The sequence below is a fragment of the Mirounga angustirostris genome, unplaced genomic scaffold, assembly GCF_029215605.1.
Source record: "Mirounga angustirostris isolate CCGP_5_RB_7025 unplaced genomic scaffold, mMirAng1.0.hap1 SCAF_6, whole genome shotgun sequence".
In the NCBI taxonomy this organism is placed as follows: domain Eukaryota; kingdom Metazoa; phylum Chordata; class Mammalia; order Carnivora; family Phocidae; genus Mirounga; species Mirounga angustirostris.
The window spans coordinates 114,742,643-114,759,234 of NW_026991714.1; the positions used below are offsets into that span (position 1 = coordinate 114,742,643).

General features: G+C 48.0%; 1 protein-coding gene across 13 annotated transcripts in view; it reads right to left on the reverse strand.

Moving 5' to 3' along the window:
• The window catches only part of ARHGAP22 (Rho GTPase activating protein 22), a 169,452-nt gene that overhangs the window by 130,426 nt on the left and 22,434 nt on the right, over positions 1–16,592 (reverse strand). The window contains exon 1 of one of the 13 annotated variants that reach the window (XM_045878279.3): positions 11,443–11,589. The exons of 11 other annotated variants lie outside the window; for them this stretch is intronic. Coding sequence is in view for 1 of the 2 variants with exons in the window: in XM_045878277.3 (XP_045734233.1) it covers positions 9,693–9,726 (34 nt within the window). In the remaining variant the exon portion in view is untranslated. Of the gene's footprint in view, positions 1–9,692; positions 10,190–11,442; positions 11,590–16,592 lie in introns of those variants that run through there. One more of the 13 variants, XM_045878277.3, reaches the window with a different exon arrangement.

The window sequence follows — 16,592 nt, forward strand, 5'->3', positions numbered from 1 at the left end:
CTTCCTTCCCTGGAGAAGAAAAGTGCAAAGGCTCTCTGGGGCCTTTGATGTGTTAGTAATGAGAGAGTCATATTCTATGATTCCATTTATATCAAGTTTAAGGATAGGCAAAACCACTATACCACGATTTCTATTCATGGTGACAGAAATCAGAAGAGTGTCTGTCTGTCTGGCTGTGAGGAGAGACAGGAGGGATGGGGAAAAGAGGAGGGAACTTTCTGGGGTTAAAGGAAAGGCTCTGTATCTTGACCTGGGTGGTGGTCAGAGCTATACACTTAAGATCTGCACATTTTACTGTATGTAAATTATGCTTCAATTTTAAAAATGAGGAAAATATTAGAAATGAATCATGAAAATCCTAGAATAAATAGTATTTAAAAAAATCAGGCTGCAATGTACTTTGAGGCCACTGTCATCCAAAGATCCTCAAATTGGGAATTTTATTTCCTCTGACCAGGTCCTTGGGGCTGGTCCTAGACTTTTGGTTCATCTGAGGGCTTCTGCAACTTCATTTCATTTCTGAACAAACTTCTGGAAGGAGAGATAGGAGAGAGCTCAGTCTTCTGTTTGGGGGGTGGAAGGCCCAGCCAGTGGTAGAGAATGTCTAGGCTTGGGCACTTGAACTCTCGGAGAAGGTGACAGCCCTGAGCAGTGGTGCCAGGGCCAGGCCTGGAATAAGGAGACCACTGGGTGAGTCTATCCTGGCCTTCCTTCTGCACCAAAAGCTGCTGTCTGGGAGGCCTCTAGTCCCTACCTGGCCTCTGGCCCAGACCCTGGTTCCACTCTCTAGAAACCGTTCTCCTAGACCACTTCCCTGACCCCTCTCCTAGCCCTCGATCCTCTCTCTGAGTCTCAGGCAAAGCCAGGTACTGTGTCATTTAAGTAGGCTATGTTGTCCCACTCTCAGGGCCATGGAGGTGTTCTGCCTTAGGGAGACGTCAGTGGACAAGCCTGGGCAGGGGGCAGCCTGGAGTCACCATGGGCACATCCTGGAAGGCCACACTATTCAGAACCAAGCAATCAGAGGAGGTCTGTGAACCCCATGGTCATCCCTTAAGAGCAATCCCCCAGTTTTAACTGGCATGAGGTTACCTTATCTCAAGGCTATCACTCCTCAACCACATCTCTGGTAGTCCTACAAGCCTTGGTGTGAAACCCGGCAGCCTCCTATTCTTCCATGACCTTCCATTCCCCAACACCCGGAGGCAGTCACTTCCATCCTTTTTCGTTTGATCCTTTTGGTTTTTACCTCTACATTTCTAACTGTATTCATTTACTACCATTTTTCGCCCTTGATTCCCCCATCTAGTTAATGAATCATCCATCACATCACATATTTATCTTTTTTGTGCGGGGGAGTACATATCGCTTCTACTCTGCTGGCAAATTTCAATTACACAACACAGTGTCACCGACTACGTCACCGTGTTTTACATCAGATCCTCAGACTTGGTTCGTCTTATAGTTGAAAGTTTATGCCCTTTTACTAAACTCTCCCTACTCGGCCCTCCACCCCCCACACCCCAGTCCCTGGCAACCACTTTTCTACTCTCTGTTTCTGTGAATTTGCCTTTTTTAGTTTCCACTTATAAGTGATATCATGCAGCAGTATTTGTCTTTCTCTTTCTGGCTTCGCTTAGCACAATGCTCTCAAGATCAATCCACGCTGTCACAAATGGCAGGATTTCTTTCTCATGGCTGAATAATGGTCCACTGTATCTACCTGTGCACCACATCTTCTTTGTCCATTAATCCTCTGATGGACACTTAGGTTGTTTCCATGTCTCGGCCACTGTGACTAGTGCTGCAATGAACATAGGAGGGCAGAGATCCCTCTGATATCCTGTTCTCATTTCCTTTGGATATAGGCTCAGAAGTGGGGTTGCTGGATCCTATGGTAGTTCTATATTTAATTTTTGGAGGGTCCTCCATACTGTTTCCCATAGTGGCTGTACTAATTTACATTCCCAACAACAGTATGCCAGGGTTCCCTTTTCCCCACAACCTCACTGGAGACAACACATCCTTGTTATCTCTTGGGCTTGTTTGTTTATTTTACGATAGCCATTCTAACAGGTTATGAGGCGGTAGCTCTTGCAGTTTTGATCTGTATTTCCCCGACATTAGTTATGTTGAACACCTTTTCATGTACTTGTTGGCGATTTTATGTCTTAAAAATGTCTATATTTAGTTCCTCTGCCCATTTTTAAATAGAATTGTTTGGGTTTTATTTTTTTTTCTATTAAGTTGTGTGAGTTCTTTGTATATTTTAGATATTGAGCCCTTATCAGGCATGTGATTTTCAAATAGTTTTTCCCATTTTCATTTTGTTGATGGTTTCTTTTGCTGTGCAGAAGCTTTTACGTTTGGTGTGGTCCCACATTTATTTTTGTTTTTGTGTTTTGTTGCCTTTGCTTTTGGCATCAAATTAAAAAAAAATCATCACTAAAACCAACATCAAGGAGCTTGCCACCTATGTTTTCTTCTAGGAGTTTTCTGGTTTCAGGTCTTACTTAGTCTTTAATCCATTTTTGAGTTGATTTTTCTATATGGTATAAGGTAATGGTCCAGTTTTGTTCTTTTGCATGTGACTGTCCAGTTTTGCCAACACCGTTTATTGAAGAGTCTATCCTTTCCCCATCATCTGTTCTTGGCTCCTTGTCATAAATTAATTGGCCATATATGCTCGGGTTTGTTTCTGGGCTCTCTATCCTGTTCCATTGACCTATGTGTTTGTTTTTATGCCAAATCACTTCTTGATTTTTCTTTTTTAAGTATTATTTGTTGACTTGTCACTATGGAAAGTGAGGATTTTATTTCTCTCACTCCCCCGGCCCCAACACACATAAGCACCCACTTCATCCTCCCAACATAGTTATACTGTAATTTTGATTTCTTCAACATGCCAAATTTGCATTATTAATTTGCACTATGTAATTGCTAGTCCCAATTGAGCTATGTAGTATACCATAATAATTTTTCCTTTCATGCATCACTTTTGCTTTCCCTTGAGTTCATAATTGTCTTGTTTTTTTATTTGCTTAGTTTTCTACTACATATTAATAATTCAACCTTAAATATTCCCACAGTTGTCTAAATTTAATCTCCATGTGTTCATATTCAGTGGGCATCTTCTTAAAAATATCATCACAACACCAAAAAAAACTAATAATCTAATTAAAAATGTGCAGAAGACATGAATATTTTTTCAAAGAAGACATCCAGATGGCCAACAGACACATGAAAAGGTGCTCAACATCACTGATCATCAGGGAAATGCAAATCAAAACCTCAATGTGCTATCACCTCACACCTGTCAGAATGGATAAAATAAAAAACACAAGAAACAAGTGTTGGAGAGGATGTGGAGAAAAGGAACCCTTGTGCACTGTTGGTGGAAATGCAAACTGGTGTAGCCACTGTGGAAAACAGTATGGAGGTTCCTCAAAAAAATAAAAATAGAGTTACCATATGATCCAGTAATTCTACTACTAGGAATTTATCCAAAGAAAGTAAAAATACTAATTTGAAAAGATATGTGCACCCCTATGCTTATTGCAGATTATTCACAATGGCAAGATATGCAAGCAACCCAAGTGTCCATGAATAGATGAATGGATAAAGAAGATGTGATATATATACAATGGAATATTACTCAGCCATAAAAAAGAATGAAGTCTTGCCATTTGCAACAACATGGATGGATCTAGAGGGTATAATGCTAAGTAAAATAAGTCAGAGGAAGACAAATGCCATGATTTCATTTATATGTGGAACTTAAGAAACAAAACAAATGAACACAGAAAAAAGAGACAAACAAAAAACCAGACTCTTAACTAGAGAGAACAAACTGGTGTTGCCAGAGGGGAGGTGGGAAGGAAGATGAGTGAAACAGGTGAAGGGGGTTAAGAGGACACTTACCACAATGAGCACTGAGTAACATATAGAATTGCTGAATCACTATATTGTACACCTGAAACTAATATAAAACTGCATGTTGGTTTAAATTTTTTTTTAAATTTAAAATTAAATAAAAATAAAAATACATCACTGCATCTTAGACTCAAAGGATCTATAGCCCTCCTGGGGACATGGATGGCTATCGTCAGGGGTCTTTGGCTGGTGTGGATCCCTGCATTGGGTCAGGGAGAGAGGTCAGAAGCCTTGGCATTGGACAGACATGAGTACGAATGCTGCCACTTATTGGCAGGGCCCCCGTGATGCTCTTTCCACACCTGCTAACATGGGAGCACTGATGCCTCATCATAGTGTAGTTATGAGAATTAATTCCTAGAGCATGGAAGACACATAATATATGATGGCTTACTTTCCTGTGGGGAAAATCAAGAACAATGAGGCCACTGAAAGTACTTCATCTTCTAGAGCTTTCTCTCTCCATCCCCGAAGTACTGACCAGGCTCTGCCCATTCATCGAGGCTTCTAAGACACTGATACTCCTGCTAGGAAAGATAGCTAAAACTGCTGTAGCATGGCCCATTAGTTCCATGATTTCCTCTAAAAGAAGGAGCCTCCTTAATAGCAACATCAATCTTATTTTTGAAATATTCTAAACAAAGGCAGAGACTCTGAAAGAAAATATTGATAGAATAGCGACATAAAAATTAAAAACTGATGTACATCTGGTGGGGGAAAAAACCCTAATAGAAAAGTAAAAGGCAAGCAACACATTGGGAAAATATTTGCAATATATAAGTCAGTCAAGGGCGGGGGGCTGACTTGCCTAAGGACCTGGACCAGTTAGGGCAGAGACGGCGCTTCAGCCTCCCAGGCTAATGCTTTCCCTACCATTCATTCATTCATTCATTCATTCAAAATGTATGTATTGAGTTCCTTCAGGTGCCTGGTGTTGAAGTATAATGATATTCAGAACCGGAAATGGTTCCTGCCCTCCTGGAACTCAGTCCAGTGGAGGGACAGATATCCATCAGATAATTCCATTTGGGAGTGTATACCTATCATCCAAGGTAAATGCTGTAAAGAAAGGAGAGCTTGCAGCAGAGGACCTAGCTTAGACTGGGGTGTGTGGGAGGACTTTCCTGGCTGGTGACACTTGAACTGAAAGCTGGAGGGTGAGTAGGAGTCAAGGAATGCATGTGTGTAGGGAGAGGGGGGAGAGGGAGAGAGAGGCATTCCAGGTAGGGAAAATGGTGTACTCAGGCCCTGTGGTAGGAGGCCCATGGAACAGTGGAAGAACAGGAAGAAGGCCAGTGTGGCTGGAGCCTGGAGAATGAGAGGAGGCTGGAGGGGTAGCCACTGGCTAGACTGTAAGAGGGGTCTTGTGGGCCTTGGTAAGACTTTGGATTTTAACCCAAAGAGCAATGGGGAAGCCACTGAAGGATTCCAAGTTGAGGTAGAGGCTGGAGGTGAATGTATGGCTGGATTTACATTTGAAAAGATAGCTCTGGCTTTGGAATGGAGAATGGATGAGAGTGGGTGGGAGGCAGTCTTATTGCCAAAGTCCAGGTGAGAGATGATGATGGCTGGGGGTGGGTGATGGCATAAGGGTAAGTGAGACAGGCAGAGTCAAGAGCTCTTTGGAAGAGAAAGAGACAGGGCTGCCCCCCATCTCTCATCCTTGTGGACTAGGGCAAGGCCAGAGCAATAAGCCTCTATCAAGACTGACAGAACATACCAGTCTCTGAAGACCTAAGTCCTAGTACAGTGGGATTTCAGAAAGGGGAACAATTCCAGCCAGATGGGGCTGCATCAAGGTCAAGTATTTTGGGGCTCTGTTCTGACTATGGCTGGAGAGATGGGGAACCAGGTCTGGTTCTAACCAGGTGCTCCCAGGGGCTCTGTGAGCAGAGGAGGGAGCGTGGAGGGCATAGGATGCCCAGAATGCGGTAGTGGGCCTGAGGGTATGGCATGAGGCTCCACTGCTCCTCCTCTCCTATTTCCAAGACAGAAGGCACCTGCCTTATGTTTTTATTTTCTATCTTGAAAAAGAAACTGCAACTTTCACAGTGTCACAAAGCACATGGACTTGTGACTTGCTCCACTGTATATGTAATACATTCAAGGAGTTTTAGCAAATTTATCTTATTTTTTTTCTGGAAAAATTGGCAAGGGTAGGGGTAAACTGTCTCTTCTGGTCCCACTCTGGGAATGTGGAAACGGGAATCAGTGGAGGAAGAGCTTGCTGGGGCAAAGTGATTGGAAAGGGCCTCTGGAAGGAACCTCCAGAGCCAAGGGGGAGCAGGGAACCACAGCTGGCTACAAATAGCCTGGACTGGCTTCAACAGGCCATGACCAGCTAGGATGAGTCTGAACTGGTCCTAAGCAAGCAATGGCGAGCTAAAACCACTTAGGTATTAGTGGCCAGCGTATGCTGATTTGAGCCAATCTGGACCACCTTCCTGAAATCAGTCTGAATAGTGCGATGCACTTAAAACCAAGCACACTGGGCCGCCTGGGTGGCTCAGTTGGTTGGGCGACTGCCTTCAGCTCAGGTCATGATCCTGGAGTCCCGGGATCGAGTCCCGCATCGGGCTCCCTGCTCAGCAGGGGGTCTGCTTCTCCCTCTGACCCTCCCCCCTCTCATGTGCTCTCTCTCTCTCATTCTCTCTCTCAAATAAATAAATAAAATCTTTAAAAAAAAAAAATTAAAAAAATAAAAATAAAAATAAAAAAAATAAAACCAAGCACACTATTTGAATCTGGCCTATTTTGAGCTACTTCCAGCTAGTTTGGGTGCCTGTTTTTTGAATTATCGTCTTGGGGTGTCTGTGTGTGTGTGTGTGTGTGTGTGTCCATATATTGACACCTGCCTCTTTTGCCTCTAACTTCTTGGAAATTGAGCTTGGTCAGGGCATGACAGTTGATCAAACTTAGTTCTATATGCAGGTAAGTGACAACAGGGTTTTCCATGCGAGGTTCTCAATCCTGACATCTCCCCCTCCTTAGAAAGGAGATCTGAGGACAGCTTTCAGGGTGTTGGCAGCCTTTGCAAACTCCCTCAGGGCTGGCCTCGATGGGGGCCTTCCTGGAAGTTAACAGCCAACATGACTCTGAGGAAGGGCCCCTGGGAAGCCCCTATCTGCACAGCAGCCTTTAGGCCAGACCCCAGAGGCTTTTGAGCTGGCTGAGGCTGATGTTATTAACTATCTCAGAAAGCAACCCCAGTCTTTTTTGTGCAACCCAGCCTATCCACATAGTGGTATAGCCTGGAAGTCTATCTGGAATATGGATGGTCTGGAGCAGTATGGACAGGGCAGTATCTGGATACCAAGGGCTGTGATTGCATACTCTGGCTTGCTGTGTTTATAACATGTATCCTGCCCTGCTTCTAAAAGGTTCAATGGGGGATGGATTTTGATGTGAGCTCTTTTTTCTCACCACTTCTACCACAGCCCAATTACTTAAAGGTACACACACACACACACACACATGCAGGATTTTGGTCTGTATTTCTCTAGAAATGTCACCAGGGAGAATTATTCTGTAACAAGCTGCAAGCCTGACCCTACATGAGCCAGTTCCCAACCTGGTCTCCAGCCTCGTGCTGTGCCTGCTGCCCCTCCCTGCCCCCAGCTCCAGCCTCCTACTCCCGAGTGCCGCCCGCCCCCCCCCCCCACGGCACCTGCACATGCCGCTCCCCACCTGCAACGTGGCCTCGTCCTTCCACGCTTCTTTGCCTAGTTAGCTCCCTACCATTTCCCAGCTCACAGCTCAAGGACCTCTTACTTCCTCTGGATGCCACATTTGTAGTATATGCTCCTAGAATGCTTCTTATCATAGTTTATGATCATACATTTTTGTGGGTAAGTGGGTAGCTGACACACGACACCATAAACATCGTTTTTTAACATATCTTACCAGATAATATCATCAAGTAGACTCTTCCCCAACCTTATCACTACAGACATTTGGGGCCAGGTAATTCTTTGTTGCGGGGCCTGTCCTCTGCTTCTTAGGATGTTTAGCAGTGTCCCTGTTCTCTATGCACTAGAAGCCAGTAGCGCCCTTCAGTTGGAACAACCACAAATGTCTCCAGACAATGCCAAACGTCCCCTGGCAAGGGGGGCAAAATCACTCCTGGCTGAGAACCACCGACCTAGGACAACTACTTGTGAGAAGTTTGGGATTTCAAAGGCTGGCTTCCTGAGAGCCCTTTGCTGAAGCCCTGGTCTCTTTCTAGACGAGCACTGTGCAACAGGCATATAATGTGAGCCACATATGTAATTGTAATTATCAGTGTTCTAGCAGCTGCTTCATAAGAAAGTAAAAAAAAACAGGTGGAATTAAATTTAATAACATTTTATTTAACTCAACATATCCAAAATATTGTCATTTCAGCCTGTACTCAATATAATTATTAGTAAGATATTTTACATTCTTTTTTTCTGCCAAGTCAACAGAATCTAGTGCATATGTTTCTCAATTTGGACCAGCCATATGTCAAGGGCTCAATAGCCACAGCTGGCCAGTGGCTAGTGCATTAGGACAGGGCTGGGAGGGTAGACTTCAGTTTTCTCAAAGGGCATGCATGGCCTGGCCCATCCCTTTAGGTGGTCACTAGATTGCACTCTCAGCCTTCAGCAGAGCCATGCACAGCCTGCTTTTGCCCACTGGGGCCCCCAGGTGATTGTCCATTTGGAACACCCCACAGAGGGGTCCCGACAGCCGTGACCACGCTCTGGATGGCCAGCCCACCCTGCAGTCATCCGTTAGTAGCTAATGAGATGGGTGGGTTGCCTGTGAGTTAACAGGAGGCTGGAGGGTCCCTGTCACACACACACTGGGCAAGACATGCTGTTTCCAAGCTCTGCAGGCAGATGTCCCACCCACCTCTAAACCACCCGTCCTCATAACTCATTGCTCAAAGGGAAGCTCAGCCCTCCGTAAACACTGGCCACCTGAAAAGACACTTTCGATTTTCTTAAAAGACAGATGGTCTTAACTAAAATGACAATGGCCAATAAGTTGCTGTCCCTAGGGAGATGCTGTCCCTAGTCCAGGGACTTGTCCTGAGTTTCCAGGCCACTCTGCAGGGACACAGTCTGGCTAGGGCACTAGTCCAGTCCCGCAAGATCATTCTGCAAGGTTCTCCAGACTCCCATCTCTGACTTATCTCCAGATCTGTGCCCTTAGCCCTCTCATGTCCAGGCTGTGCGGCTTCCGGGGAGTTCTCCCCCCGGGGAGCGCCTGCCTGAGGAATTGAATTGCTTCCTGCAGCCCAGGCCTGGCAGCTCCTGCAGGCTCTACCGAGCACGGTCCCAGGCCACAGGAGTGTGGACTCTCCCTTGGACCTGGCCATCTCCGGAAGCCAGGGCACGGCCCTCCGCAGTGAGGGCCACGTGTGTCTTGGCTGGTGGGGCAAATCGTGAGCATTGAGCACTTCCTTTTTAGTAAAGAAACAAAGTTTTCCCTAAGTTGTCACCTGGTCACTTTGAGCAACTGAGGAACTCGGCAAAACACGGAAGATGGGGTGAGGGTTGCACGCTGGCTACAGCACTGAAATGGCCATTGCCCTTTTACGTCTCAGGGCTGACCCCCACAGACCCCAGGAGCCTCACTAGGCAGGCATGTCAGTCAGGAGGATGCTTCTGGAATGCCTACCTCATCTGACCCCCAGTGTAGCAGCCGGCTAAGTGTCTGCAGGCTAAGTGTCTGCATGTGTTAGCCAAGAGACACACACTGTGCCCAGACCCGCCCCAGGAAGTTGGACTTACCCCTCCTGGCTTGCCTGATCTTTGGGCTCAGCATATTCCAGAAGCTGCCAGTCCAGAGTCCTTGCGCCGATCATGCTGTCATCCACTTCCCTTTTCTCTTCCTCTGGCCCAACTGCCCCTCCTGCCCGGCTCGGGCCCCCATGGCTGCTGGCTTTACAGGCGAGGATCCCTCGGGCTCCCTCTCCTTGCTTCCGACCGACGACTTGCCTTGGACTACACCAACCTCAATGCATTATTTATCCATCCCAGAATTAATGCCCATCCAAGCGAACCAGTAAAAGGCTGCTCGGTGAGGGCTGCTGATCAATCACTGGGCCAGGGCGGGGCGGCCTGGCTGTCCCTCCGCCCCGGGGCGCACGCGGCACTACCCATCCCGGAGCCTCGAGCGCGTGGGGCTCTGCTCCCCTCCGGCGGGCGGGCGGGTCCCCGAGGAGGGCGGTGCAGCCCGGGCCCAGCCGCGCGGGCGGGTCGGATGGCTCCCGGCTCCCGGCTCTCGAGCGGATCCGCCCACTGCGCCCACTGCGCGGGGAGGGCCAGTCCGGCGCGCCGCCGGCAGAGAGGCCGCTGGAAATCCGCGCCGCCGCCGCCCTCCTGTCGTGCCAAGCCCCTCCAGCCCCCTCCCCCGGGAGAGCGCTCTTGGGGAGAAAGGGGGAGACCCCTAGGGGCCAAAGCCCCCTCCAGCGCCCATCCAATGGGACCCGCTCTGTCTGATGTCTCCGGCCAGGGGGGTCCAGGAGGCGGTTTCGGAGCTCACAGTTCAACTGTGAAAGACAGGTGTGTCTTACACGGAGCTCTCAACCTGGCCGGTGTTCGGATCCTCCCCAGGGATGGGCCCAGCAAGCAGAGGGATGCCCCTTAGGGATGTTTCCGCTGCCTTAATAAGGTGGCAGCAATCAGAATGCACATGAAGCATTTAGTTTAGGGCCCCTCACGCAGTAGGGTCTCAAAAACTGTTCACTGAGTAGTGAATCTGCTAATTGTCATGTTTCCGTTTCATACTAACATAACTCTAAAGAATGCATAGTGGGGCTTTTGGGGAGCTCAGCCTCAAGAGCCTAAAAACTGCCCAAGAAATGCAATCACAGTATTGGTATCATTTATTAGGTGCCTACTACGTGCCTGGCATTAAGGCTGGTACTTTATATTCCATATCTCATTTAATTCTCAAATTCTCTGAGGCAGGTGCTATTGTCATGGCTTTTCAGATAAAGAAAATAAGGCACAGAAATGTTAAATAACTTGCCCAAAGTCACACAATACTGTCAGGACCGGAACTGAACCCCGGGGCAGTGTGTCTACAGCTGATGATTTTCTGTGACGCCAGGTCTCTCTAAATCCCCAATTTCCAACCACTTCATGTGAGCAGTTTTTGGCTTGAGAGTCCTCAACGAACTTGCTGGATGGTGAGGACCAGCTTTTGTGCGCCTGAAATGACCCCGTGTGCTGTGTTAGGCATTTGTACCTGCGGCTGGGTCTTTCTGAGTCTGAGTGCTGTGTGGTCCTCTTAGTTGAAGATGAGGGATGTGAAAGATGACCTCTCTGTTTGAATGGCCATGCTCCCTCCCTGATCCTCAGAGTGCCCCCATGTCCACTGATGCCCGAATGAAGTATTAATGTGCAATCAACTCTGGTGGCTGGATATCCAGAAGTTCTGGAGGCTAGGGGTCTAGCCCCTGCAGCAATCCGTGCTAGAGAGGGCAGGGTCTGGCCTACAGAGAGGAGGCGAGAATTGGAGAGGTCAAGGACTCACCAGGATGTGGGGGTCCAACGGCCAGGGGGCAGGGAGAAAGCAGAGTTCATGGAGACAAAGCTGCCTTGCTCAGCATCCAGTCACTTGTTCTGGCCCTCAGCCACTCCTCAGAAGAGAGGAATCAGTATTTTGAGATAATATTCAAGGCCTTTCATGGTACGGTCCACGCCTTTATCCGTGACCTATCTCCTGCTGCTGCTACACACGGCCACGTGCACGTGCAGCCCCTGTGTGCCCCCGTGCCTTTGCACCCATGGTTCCCTCTCTCGGGAGTGTCCTTTCCCACAGTTTCAGTTACGCAAGCCTGATTATTCTTTTTTTTTTTTTTTAAAGATTTTATTTATTTATTTGACAGAGAGAGAGAGCACAGGCAGGGTGAGTGGCAGGCAGAGGCAGAGGGAGAAGCAGGCTCCCCGCAGAGCAGGGGGAGCCCGATGCGGGACTCGATCCCAGGACCCTGGGATCATGACCTGAGCCGAAGGCAGTCGCTTAACCGACTGAGCCACCCAGGTGTCCGCAAGCCTGATTATTCTTAGCAAGTCCCTGCGAACCTCTCCTGATTCTACCACCAGAAGGAGCCATTAAGCACTTCCCCAGGGCTCTTAGCTGGGTCTCACAGACTGCCCAACACCCCTCCTGCACTCCCAGTCCTGAGCCTCAGGGCTGGACTCAGGCCACGAGCCCTGGGAGGAATACTGGCTTGAGGGACAGATCCAAGAAACACTAATGAATGACCGAATTGCCCTTCTTTTCCTTTCTGGCCAGGTAGAGGCCGGGTCAGGCTGGGACACAGGCTACCCGGGAGGAGTGGGGAGGATACAGATCTGGAAAGTCTCATGTTGACATCAGGGTCACAGGGTGAGGTCCCGTGGCCAGTGACAATGTCTTGAGCAATCCTGAAGCCCTGTGAGTAATGCAGCCTGGACCACGTCCTCCAAGCCAGAGGCAGGAAAATGCCCTGAAGACTTAGTTTGGGTCCACTCACACTTGTTTTGGTTAAGAAACCACCCCCGGTTGATTTTCCTGTGCAGCTGTTTCCCCCAATGACATTAAGTCGCTGCGCTCACCCGCCTGCTTTTCCCGGGATCAGTGTTGGACTCGGACAAAACCACGGAGGCTCTGGGCTCAAACCCAGAAGTAAAGCTGGGAACAGGGCAAGAGCTAGTCTGGACTCTGCACCCATGGGGTCCAGCTGGAAGGGACATTAGCGCCCCCTCCTTCCTGAAGTTTACAAAGGGAAGATACAGGCCTCCTGCAGAAGCAGAAGCAGAAGCAGAGAGGCGGCCCTCTCCCCACGGCCCTGCCCCTGCCAACCAGTGGTCCTGGGTCTCCCCCAGTTTCCTGCCTGACATTTTCTGAGGCTGCTGTGGGCCAGACTTGGCCAAGCACTGAAGGGTGAGTAGGAGGGTCGGGAGGGCAGAACTCTCCAAAGGCAGCTGCTGGAAGGCACACCTCTCAGTCAGGTGGTCACCCACCAACATCACTGACCAGCTCTGGCACGGCTTCAGGTCAGTGGCTCTCAACCTTGGCTGCACATTGGGGAGCTTTGAAAACTCATTTCTGTGTCCCGTCTGCCACTGGGTCCTGTTTAGTCTGGCATGTGCCCTGGTCACTGGGAGTTGTAAAAGCTCCTCCCGTGATCCAGCATGTGGCCAGGGGTGAGAACCACTACTTTAGAAGATAATTGCATAAAATTGACAAGGCAAGAAACAACAAATGTTGGCGAGGATGTGGAGAAAGGGGAACCCTCTTACACTGTTGGTGGGAATGCAAATTGGTACAGCCACTATGGAAAACTGTGGAGGTTCCTCAAAAAATTAAAAATAGAGCTACCCTATGACCCAGCAATTGCACTCCTGGGTATTTACCCCAAAGACACAGATGTAGTGAAAAGAAGGGCCATATGCACCCCAGTGTTCAAAGCAGCAATGTCCACAATAGCCAAACTGTGGAAAGAGCCGAGATGCCCTTCAACAGATGAATGGATAAAGAAGATGTGGTCCATATATGCAATGGAATATTACTCAGCCATCAGAAAGGATGAATACCCAACTTTTACATCAACATGGATGGGACTGGAGGAGATTATGCTAAGTGAAATAAGTCAAGCAGAGAAAGTCAATTATTATATGGTTTCCCTTATTTGTGAAACATAAGGATTAGCATGGAGGACATTAGGAAAGGAAGGGAGAAATGAAGGGGGGAAATCAGAGGGGGAGATGAACCATGAGAGACTATGGACTCCGAGAAACAAACTGAGGGTTTTAGAGGGGAGGGGGAAGAGAGGGTGGGTTAGCCCCATGATGAGTACTAAGGAGGGCACGTATTGCATGGAGCACTGGATGTTATACGCAAACAATGAATCATGGAACACTCATCAAAAACTAATGATGTAATGTATGGTGACTCACATAACATAATAAAATAAAATTAAAAAAAAAAGAAGATAATTGCATATCGTTGAGCCTGGGGACACCAGAGGTAGTCTCTACCTGCTGTCACCCCAAGGGAGTCTTCTTCTCAGAAAGGGACACATTTTGTCAATCAGTCTCCCAGTCAGAAAGCAGAAAGGGGCCCCTCTCCCAAGTCTCAGTGGGAGACTGCTCCATTCCACACGGAGCTACAGGTACGGTTGTATAGCCTGTTCACTGTACAAAGGTGTCCAGTAGACAGGGGAGTAGGGCTGGGTTTGGGCTCTGCTGGAAAAGCTGTGTGTTCTAGTTCTGTTGGAGGGGTCTGCTGCCAGGAGGGTGAGCCTTTCTCTGTTTTTTGCCAAGATGTCATCTAGATAGCAGAAACTTGCTCCCCTATTCTAGAACCTCAGAGAGGACAGAGTGTGCTCTTCTGGAGGCAGAGGGAGAAAACACTGCTACCCTGGGTCTGAGATGCCTGTGTGCAGTGCTCACCAGCACCAGTGTCCCCTGACTTCCTGCTTCGACTGCTCTCTGTCCCTGTTGCCAGGAGGCTGAGGCTCCAGCTCTCTCGCATGTCGCTCCTGTGCATCCCAGTGGCGTGCTGGAACAGCTGGCCAGAACAAATGCCAGTGAGAGCTGATTGCTAGGTTTTCAGGAATTTTGCAATTTTAACACAGGCATCATTGGAGATTACATTTTATAAACTTACAGTGAAATAAATCAAATTAAACATACATACCCAACACACATCACTTCCTAATTATTTTACTACATTTTAGTATTATCTACATTCTTAAGGTTATTTGCACTTAATGTATCTGCATGGTGAAAACACTACTGTGAGAGTTGATTTTGTATGTCATCTTGACTGGGTCACGGGGCGCCCAGCCAGACCTTTGGTCAAGCATTATTCTCGGTGTGTGTGTGTGTGAAGGTGTTTCTGGATGAAATTGGCATTTGAATCAGTAGACTGAATAAAGCATGTTGTCCTTCCAGATGTGAGTGGGCCGCACCCAATCAGTTGGGGACCTGAGAAGAACAAAAAGCCTCACCTTCCCATGCATAGAAGGGAACTGTCCTGCCTGACTGCCTTGAGCTGGGACATTGGTTTTTTTTCCTGACTTTGGACTAGAACTGAAAATTGGCTCTTCCTGGGTCTTAAGACTGCTGGCCTTTGAACTAGAACTACATCGACCCTCCTTAGTGTCCAGCTTGCCAACTGTAGATCTTGGGACTTTTCAGCCTCAATAACATACAGTATGTATGTATGCATAAATATGTATATATTCTTATTATACTCTTGAGAGATATTTAGCTCTCTCCTGTTGGTTCCATTTCTCTCAAAACCCCTAATTCATCTGTTTATTGGGCTGTAACCTCACATCTCTTGACAGCGCCTAGTTCAGTGATCGTGCTGGTAGTTTGAAATGGATGGTGGTGGGAGTATTTACATCAAGAAAATTAGCACACGCTATCAATCCAGACTTAAATTTTTTTTCCTTCCAGAGAGCCAGTTGTGAGGTGTTTGCCAGTCCACCTCTGGCCATTCCCTACCCTGTCGACCCTGTGTGCCCCACCACTGTTGACTCCTTGCTGCGTGCAGAGGAGGCTAGCTCTGCACCAGACCTGTTCTCCCCTCCCTCCTGGGCTTGCCCAGATGCCCTACATTTCCCAGGCTCCTTGCAGTTCCATGTGACTGTGTCCTGGCCATTGTTTCTGAGCAGACATGATGCAACTGCTTCTAGGCCTGGCCCATAGGATTCTTCCCTCCAACACTCCTCCAGGCTTGTCTCCCTTTTCTGGGGCCACCTGGAAGGAGGAAGAGGCAGAGGCCCTGCAGTCTGAGCCCCTGAATGACTGAGTGAGGCCAAGCCCCACTGTCAACCTGGAAACAACTCAGATGGCTATGAGAGGGAGAGCCATCACCTACTTGGTCCTCTTCATGACTCCAGCTGACCTTTCCACCACACACACCCTCTGCCTGCCCTTCTTTGCCTACCAGACTTCGATGCCTCCTTTTGGACCCTTTTTCAGTGTCCCCTCCCTGCTTGGTGTCCACGGTTAGAGTCCAGCACCTTTACGATCTCCCACGCCTGAGGTCACAGGAACCTTCTAAAAGGCCTCTTGCCAGGGCTGATGAAGACCTGACCCATAATTTAAATATATAAAATTTAAATTACCCATAATTATTACCCATACTCAACCCATAATTTAAAAATTAACCCATAATTTAAATATTATAACCCATAATTTAAATATAAACTATAAACAGAACTTAAGAATATGCTGAATTTAAAGTGTTCTTTCTAGACTTTTTAATTGCACGATTGTGTGTGATTCATCAAAGGTGAACTTTTCTGCCACTTTGGTGGCCTTGTTTTGCTGGTACTCTGAGCATGTCCTTGGTTTTGCCTGCGGGCACTTGGGTGCTGTAAGCTGCTCCATCCCAGACAGGAGGGCCTCTCTTCCTGCCCACCGTGCCACAGTCCTGTGGCCTTAGGCCTAATATCTGTCTTTGCCGTTGGCCCAATGCCTCCTTCGGATGCCTAGCTTGGCTTCTCATTTCAGTCTCGTGCACACACTTCAGTGTTTGTGACAGCCTCCCATACATAGCCCAGGCCTCCAGAACGGGTCTAGAGCCCTGGATTCCTACTTTTCGGCGTCTTTGGTGTCCTAGGCTCCGGGCCAGAGAGTCAGAAGGACAACGATGCAGAATCCAGGATCGGGCATTGCAAA